The sequence below is a fragment of the Myotis brandtii genome, unplaced genomic scaffold (genome assembly GCF_000412655.1).
Source record: "Myotis brandtii unplaced genomic scaffold, ASM41265v1 scaffold565, whole genome shotgun sequence".
Taxonomy (NCBI): domain Eukaryota; kingdom Metazoa; phylum Chordata; class Mammalia; order Chiroptera; family Vespertilionidae; genus Myotis; species Myotis brandtii.
The window spans coordinates 1,516,800-1,525,292 of NW_005370105.1; the positions used below are offsets into that span (position 1 = coordinate 1,516,800).

Consider the following 8,493-nt stretch of genomic DNA (forward strand, 5'->3'; position numbering starts at 1 on the left):
CAGATCTCGGTTTAGACATCTGAATTTCCAATGGCCACGTGTAGGCAGCAAGTTGTACATCTTTCTCAGACAATACTTGTAGTTAAGAAAAAAACAACTGTAAGAGATTCCGGTTCTACATAATATTTATATGAAATCTTATGCAAATCAATGAACACAAGACTAAAATAGTTGCCAAGAGCTAGAGCAATGCTAACATTTTTTCTCTCCCTTAAGTAAAATGCTGTTAAAGTGATACATCCTCAACTGTTTCCATTTGCAGGGAGGCTGCGCCGTGGTTCTCATTTCTGCTAGAAACGAGCCTACGTCAGCGGATCCTGGGCGCTGGGTAATATAACACAATCAAATTCACCCTTCTTTTGAGAGACTCAAATCCCTTTATAGATAGACTCTAACTCCTTTCGAATCCTGAGAGGGACACAGTCTGGGCAGGTTTTCTGGTGGAAATCTCTATAATACGGCCCCTTGAATTCTGCTGAATTAGACAAGGCAGAGTAACCCACCCAAAGCAATCACAAAGGTTGGTCACTTTGCATATGTTGTCCCTCATTGGTTAAAAACGGAGGAGCTCCAGCAATGTTGAATCCGTGGACATCTGGGGTTGTAAGGGCTCTTATTCAGGTGACAAGCACAGTAAGAAAAAGCGCAGGGTGTGTATGTAGTTGGGTCACTGGCCCCTGACCTACTGCCCCTGGCCGTGCCCTCTGCCCACCCACACTCCCTGCCTGCGTTCCTGGCTTCCCCCTGCTCCCCACTGCCTCATTTCCCCGTCCTGCCCCTCAGCTTTCCAAATGCGTCTTCAAAACAGTAGGCTCGGCTCACCTGCTCTAATGCTGAGTGGCCATCATGCCTCTGCAGTTATTCCAACGGGCACTGAGCACACGCCCTGCTCACTCTCACCTCCAACACCCCCCACACTCACACAGAGGGGACAGGAAGCAGTGAGCACGTGGTGTGTGCCCGTGCCCGACTCCGACAAGGCACAGGACTGTGGATGCTGTGCCTGTATGTAATGTATGCTTAAGATTTAGGCCAACTAAGTTGCATCGGAAATTCTGGTTCTGAGAGTCAGGAACCATTCCCCATGCTAACTTCCCTTCCTAAACACACGGATCTCGTTGCACATCACAGACTTATATTACGTTTCTTCCAACAGAACTGAAAACAAAACAGGAAAGCACTCTAACAAGTACTCACAGTAGAGGTCCACCTTGATTCCCTTCTCCAGTTTCTTGCGCCCGCAGGTCACTGTGCACAGGTACGAATGTTCGTTCTCAAAACCCACAGGGCTCAGCGTCAGCGTGGACCTGGGCCCCTCGCTCCGCACCTGCCCGCTCAGAGGGCTGTCTATCTGGGTTCTCCAGGAGAAGGACGGGGCCTCGCAGCCCGTGGCACCGCATGTCAGCACGACCGCGCCACCCAGCTGAGCAGCAACCTGGGGTCCAGGGCCGATCTCAACCGTGAACGGTTTTTCTGGTGGAAAAGGACAAGACGCAGGAAGGTGAGAGGATTTTCTTCTTTCACCACATTCCAATGTATGGTCTTTGTCGGGTGTTTTCTGTTTTGTTTTGTTTTCTGATTTCCTTTAAGCTAATATCTGTGCCAAGAAACGGTTACTCCTTTCCACCTGGGGACCATTGGGATGAGACCACACCTAGTAAGATGAACCCACAGCAGTCCACCGGCTCAGTCATTGAACAGAATGAACGTGGATAAAAATTTGTCAAGAGAGAGGGGGGCATATGTCATAGCAATAATTCAGTGTCTGCTCAAATGCAGGGCATCAAATCCCTGTGATAGTGGACAGCACTCAAGTCATTTAAGAGGTTCCAGTGCATTCAGCATTGTGTAAACCACTTTACGTATATGGTCTCACTTAATCCTTACGGCCTCATAAACTGTTGCATTAATCCTCCTCCTCCTCCTTCTCCTCCTCCTGTTTCTCCTCCTCCTCCTGTTTCTCCTCCTCCTGTTTCTCCTCCTCCTCCTCCTTCTCCTCCTCCTGTTTCTCCTCCTCCTCCTCCTTCTCCTCCTCCTGTTTCTCCTCCTCCTCCTCCTTCTCCTCCTTGAGGAAATTTAGGCTCCGAACTGCTAAATAACTTCATACAACTTGCAAGAGACAAAAATTAAGGCTCGAAGCCAGGTGGGTCTGATTCAAGATCCTAGCTTTTCAGCTGCTTGAACAACTCAATCCAGTCACCCTCGTGTGGAGATAAAACAAGACCTAAGAAAAGCACTGAAGAAAGCCACAAAGCCACAAAAACACGTCTTCCCGTGAGATAGGGCCCGCAGTGGACCAGTGCCCGGAGCGTCTGTCCCAACGGTGTGAAGTTACGCATTGAAAGTCACACTGAAAGCAAAGTCACGGGCCAAGCATTAAAGCGGCACAGGAGCCACCTCTAAACTTTGATGCAACATAAAAACATGGGGACTGGAAACTCAGATGGGAGGGCAAACTCTGCCAAGTCTCCAGCATCCAGGAAAGCCCTTTGGCTGCCAGTGTCATCCCCGCTGGGCACACACCCTGCTGTCTGGGGAGGAAGGGAATTCGAAATCTCCACTTCGTTCCCCTGAAGAAGCAGGAAGTGCGGGGCCACTCTGAAAGTGACAGGTGAGCCTCCGCGGGAAACCACTCACATGGTCCTTGTGACTAGCAGGCTGGGGATGGAAGAAAGAGACCTCAACACAAAACACCCCAAATCCACCACCCTGCACGGGTTCTCTTCTGTGCCAGGGGGGGCGGTTTCTCTCAGTGTGGCTGGTCTGGTTGTGACATTGTAGTAGCTTCCCAGGAAGGTTTCCTCGCATTACCTCAGTAGACTGATGGGCTCTGAGGTCCTGAAAGCGACAGCTCGTTCAGAGCAAGGCCCAGGGTTTCCGGGTTCCTGACCCTCTGGTGTGGGAAGGGGGAACTTGACAACAGAGCCACTTCCTGCCTGTGGACATGTCTCAGATCACTTCTTTTTTTTTTACAGTGGCCACTCTGTTCCCACGTGAATCTGTGGCTCCTGTGGGAGTACCTGTGAGGTCACTGAGAGGTCCTTTGAAAGTTCAGTTCCTTCTTTACCGCTTAGGCTGTCTGTATCCTGTGATGCAGAACAACCCTTCCTCACCCAGCTGTGTCTCCCTCTCACTGAAGTGGGACGAAGCTTACGATGGGGTGGGGTCTTCTGCGACAGAGGACCAGCCGTCCATGCTTTTGTCAGGGGTGCCTTTCCTGATCTCCTGAGAATGCCAGGGTACACCCACCTGAGTGCATCTACTGATGGCGAGGTTGAATTCTACTTTTTTAACCAAGTTTAGCCTCATGTTTTCACATAAAAAATGTGAGCTGCCCACATTTACAAGGTATTCATCCTGCCATTGTGGAGCACCTAGCATGTGGCCGGCACTGCACTCTTGCAGGTGTGAGGAAGATGAATATATAACTGAGCTGGAGCATGCAACAACGAGATGGGGCACTGGTAAGATCTGAGGGAGCAATTGGGCATCGAAGCTGCCTCGCCATGGCTCAGCCCAGTGGCAGCCTCTTCCTCTTCCTTTTGCACATCTCACTTACCTTGAACAAGTAACTCCACCTCTTTTCTGTCTTCTCCAGCCAGGTTCACTCCGGCGCACACGTAAATTCCAGAATCCTCCATCCTCATGGCAATTAAAGTGAGAGTTGCATTTCCAGAAAGGGGCTGTAGGTTCCCGTTATCTAACTTCCTGCTCCAGAGAATCTGCGGAGCTGGCAGGCCTTCGCTGGCGCAGGTCATTGTCACGGAGCCGCCCTCCTGCAGCCTGGTGGAGGGGCTCACAGAGACAGTGGTGTTCTTGGGGGAGACTGAAAAGACAGGGCACGATGTTAGCAACTGCTGAGCCCCGCCTCGACCCAATAGGAATGACGTATTTTTTCAACAGGCCGTATATCTGTGCGCCCACAACTTTGACAAACGTACTGTGTCAGACTAGTATCAAAAAATTAGTCCATCCAGTTTCTGACTAGTTTGATTGGGCTAATTTTTTTTTATGGTTGGTGTTTTCAATTGGCTACAGATACTCAGAAATTAAGAAAGACCCTTAATGTGGTTCAAATACTTAATTGTAGCTCTCTTTTCCAAGTCCTGCATTGTCTAGGAAAAATATTCCCTATCTTGACTATTCAGAATTTTGATAGAAGTCTCTCCCTCTCATTCTCTTTCAAGCATGCTCTGGTGGGCAATACTCCTTTTCAGGGTGGTGTCCAGAGTGGAACAGTGTTTTAGTCTAGAACAGAGTGCAGCAGGGCCACTCCTACACAACCTTGGGACCGTGAGGCGGCCTCAGAACCCCACAGCCTCTGGGAATGTGGGGGCAACCAGAGTCCTCTCCATGCCCCCACCCAACACACATGTACCCACAGAATCAGTGCTCGCCTTGTAAGATCTCTGTATCTTGGTATTTCAGGGCACAGTATAAGAATTTACAAACAGGATAAAAAATTATACCATTGAGCCCATTTCCTACTACCCAGTGTATGGTATTATTACTTCCCTTAGATAGGCTGGGAAATAGAGAAATTAAGTGACTCAAGTTCATAAGTCTTATTAACCCACATCCAGCACTCTTTTCATTGAAACGCACTGTTGACAAATACTATGTTCTCCGTGAATGAAAACGGACTAAAACAAGTTTCTGCCCAACTTCAGCCGCTAAGCAGACTGCCGTATCCAGCCAAGACCAAACTCCCACCAGGGCTGACCAGTCCCACAGCCCTTACCATAAACCTGCAGCTCTTTCGTGGTCTCCCTTTCCCGGAGCTCTGCATCGACTTCATTGATGTGCAACATGGCTCGGCACACAAGAGCCTTTCCCATGTCCTCTCTGGTCGGAGTGAAGGTCACCTCCAAGCTCATGTTTTTCAGGGACTTGCTCTCCATCGGCTCCAGAAATTCTTGGTTTTTCAGGAGACGGTTGTCCTTCAGCAAATCAATCTCCAGCCTGTCGAATGGGTAAACATCAGGGACCAGACACGTGGCTGTGACCGGCTGTCCCACCTGCAGGGGGCCAGGCAGGTGAATCTCCGGGTCCTTGGGGAAAGCTGCAAAGATCAAATGAACACGCGTGAGTGGGCTCCGCGCTCGTGTGTGGCAGGTCCCGTAGGGGCTTAATGCAATGCAAACCGAATCTAAAGTTTCTGTTAGAACAGTCTTGATTCTCTGTTTAAGTCGCCTTTCATGATTCGGATCAGCTCACGAATCAGAGTCAATCACCTTTTAGCCAATTCTTCAGCTCTGATCCTGTATGTCTGAGGTGTGCATGTTATTGAGTAAAAGAAGGGAGAAGAAATGAATGTTTATTAAGGACTTACATGTGCCCCTTGCAGCGCTATTCATTTAACATGAGTGATTTTATTCTGTCCACACAATAACCCTAAGAGATGGAGACCATACTTCACAGATGTGAAAACACAGACTTGGTGCATTTGCATAACTGGCCCCAAGTCACCCGCTAGTCAATGCGAAGTCTGGGATTTAAGCACAGGATTTCTGTTATTCTGCATTGTCTCTGAAGGTTTATATTTCATTATATCACATTCTCTTATTTTAGCTGGGGCAGATATATTCCCCTTTTACAGGTAAGGAACCAGAGGCTCAACATGCCATTGCAGAGAATATCGGTTGGGCGAGATGTGCTAAGAAGGGGAAAGAGCCACGTTAAATGATTGGCTTCTGAGAAGGGCACCTCTGGCAGGAACTGATCCGCCAGGAAGGGACGCCTGTGCAATGTGTAAAGTCCGGAAGGCAGGCTGCCTCCTGCAATGCCTAACTCAGTGCCCACCCAGTCCTGCAGGGCGCCTCTCCGGGCCCGGGGCACGCACTGCTGGGCTCAGCCTGGGCCTCCTTGCAAAGGCTTCCTTTTCAGACCTTCAGGATGCTGACGAGGGTTTGGCTGGATGCGAGGCTCTGCGATAGTAACCCAAAGGTCTCGGCCCTAAAGACTCTCACAACCAAGTGTGTGCGACATAATGCGAGACAGACACATGGAAGAAAAACTCCAGGCAAGATAATGGGGGCCAGAAGGTCTTCCCTTCTCTTCTTTAAATCGTCAGCGATTTAGAACGATGAGCAAAGGCAAAGGAACTAGAAGTCTCGGATGTGAAAGAAACGCAGCCCTTTTCATTTTCCCACCCACAATCCCTGTCCCTCCGATTCTGGAAGGACTGTGCCTGTCGCCCACACAGTTCGCTGCCCGGTAATCCAAGCCCTTGCTACTTTCCCTCTATTTACAGAAGGGGCCCTTCTGGGGCTCAGGAAGCTGCACACACAGCGAGGATGCCTGCACGGCCCGCACAATGGCAAGCAGCCCGCCAGGCAGTGTCCTGGGAAGAATTAGCAGCACATGGGCCGGGAGGAATCGGCTCGGGTTTCTGGGCAGAGCTGAGCTCCGCGACACCAGAAGGGAAGCAATATAATCATAAAGCAGGCAAAGGAGGTGGGCCTCCATGAAGCGCTGGAAAGCACTGCCGGTTGGTGGTTTTTGTTTGTGAAAGAGGGGCCCTCAGTCACCAAGGCCAGTGATTGATTCCAGCCTAGTTGTGCACTCCCCCTGCTGACTGTACTTGCCCGACGGAGAGCAGCCGGGGATGGATTCCGGTGGAATGCTAAGCGAGGGGCATCCATTCACATTCACCAGGCAAATCTAATTCATTATGCAAATGCCCTTGGGCTTGAGCAGTTGAGCATCCAGGATTCATGGCACCAAAAGCAGCAAGGACGAACTCAAACTGACCCACACCAAGATCCAGTGAGCGACGTGGATGCAGATATTCTTCTTAATGTCCCGGGGGGAGCTTTTGTACAGGGGCCTGTGACTAAATCACATCTCTCCCTCACACCCATGCTGAGCACCCCATTGCATAAGACTAAAGAAATGGGCAATCCCTGAAGGATGCAATTCATGAATCATGTAGACGCATGGCCAAGTAAACATGGAAGGATCTAATCCAAGAGAAAGTTTTGTGAAATAAGAACGTTAGAGAGCTTCACTTCGTGGCTCAGAGCAGCAAAGCCCGGAGCAGTGAAGTCTTCCCGGCTACCAGGTCTGTGCAGAGTGGGAAGTGGAAGGCAAGGCTTGGGTGCCCGGGCTCATGCTAAACTCAGCTGTCTCTCACTCTCTGGGTGCAAGAATCTAGTCCTCTGGCCAAGAATCTAGACACGGACGATGTTTTTCTTTTCAAACTACCCCCCTTAGGAACTTCATTTAACTCAAACTTGAGAGACAATAGGACACTCAGGTACTCACAGTAGACTTGCACCTCGATGCCCCTCTCGGCCTTCCTGGCCCCGCACGTGGCGGTGCACAGGTAAGAGTGCTCGTTCTCGAAGCTCACAGGGTCCATGGTGAGCGTGGACGTGGAGCCGGCGTTCCGCACCTTCCCGTTCAGCGGGCTGTCGATCTGGGTTCTCCAGGAGAAAGCTGGGGCCTCGCAGCCTGTGGCCCTGCACGTCAGCGAAACCGAGGCGCCGATCGGAGCCATGACGGGGGAGTCAGGGGAGATCTCGATCTTAAAGGCTTGAGCTGGGAAGGCGAGAGGAAGACAAACTCACCCGGGTTCGTCTAGCGTCCCCCTCGCCTCTGTCCCAGCACGATGCCCAGTGTGCTCTGGCTGCGCTGCCACTCTGCTCCCCCCACTGCACGGCCCCAAAGGTACGGGAGTCGCTGCCAAGGAAGGTGTCGGAATGATCTCCATTCAGCGACTCTGACCCTGACGCCCATCTGTCAGCCTTGAGTTGTTGTTTGCTAAGCTTGATCTCATTATCAAGCTCAGGAAACCAAAGAGATAGCCCTTGCCAGGGGCAGATCCACAGACTCGCTTGACACTGGGGGAAAAGCATCCAAAGCAACATCCATCCGCAGCTCCGACTGTGGCACATAAGGCTCCATAGCAGTGCTCACAGCACGTTGGAAGCCAGGTTCCGTCTGTTCCCGCCCCGTTAAGAATCCCAGTGCCTTGCCCCACTCCCCCAGCAAAACTGGCCGAAGCCACAGTCAGGGCTAAATCGGAACCCGAGCATTCCCAACGGGTCGGGAGCAGAACTTACACGCAGCAAACACCATCCAAAGTAGAGTCAAGGCCCCAGAGATCCCCTCCATCTTCCAGGCGTGTTACGCTGCTGCCGGAGGAGAAAGCGGTGGCTCCCAGACCTGCCTCTGCCCCTCGAACGTGCCTGGGAAGCGCGGTCAGCTCCCGCAGCAGTGGGCGCAGTGGGAGTGAAATAGAAAGGCTGCTCTTTATAAAGGGTCTTGTCGCAGAGGCGGAGGGAAATCCCTTCAAGGGGAAACCCGGAGCAGAGCCAGAAAAAAAAGTTTCCCTGACAGCCGGCCAAGGCCAGGGTTAACCCCTTCAGCGGCCGCTGCTGAAACCGCTCCCTCTGCCCCAGAGAGGACCCTGCCAGCTCGCTGCACAGTCAGGCTTCTCCTGAGGCTCTCGCCAAAGGCCACCTTTGCCAGATGCACCGGAGGCCCTGC

At 51.4% G+C, this 8,493-nt stretch overlaps 1 protein-coding gene across 2 annotated transcripts in view; it reads right to left on the minus strand.

Moving 5' to 3' along the window:
* VCAM1 (vascular cell adhesion molecule 1) overlaps positions 1-8,436 on the minus strand; it is an 18,875-nt gene extending 10,439 nt beyond the window's left edge. Inside the window, exons 1-5 of one of the 2 annotated variants that reach the window (XR_314284.2) lie at positions 8,067-8,436; positions 7,267-7,542; positions 4,742-5,062; positions 3,560-3,826; positions 1,198-1,473 (exon numbers count right to left, since the gene is read on the minus strand). Coding sequence is in view for 1 of the 2 variants with exons in the window: in XM_005878542.2 (XP_005878604.1) it covers positions 1,198-1,473; positions 3,560-3,826; positions 4,742-5,062; positions 7,267-7,542; positions 8,067-8,118 (1,192 nt within the window). In the remaining variant the exon portion in view is untranslated. The remainder of the gene's footprint in view (positions 1-1,197; positions 1,474-3,559; positions 3,827-4,741; positions 5,063-7,266; positions 7,543-8,066) is intronic. The other variant, XM_005878542.2, reaches the window with a different exon arrangement.
* Between the last annotated feature and the right edge of the window lie 57 nt (positions 8,437-8,493).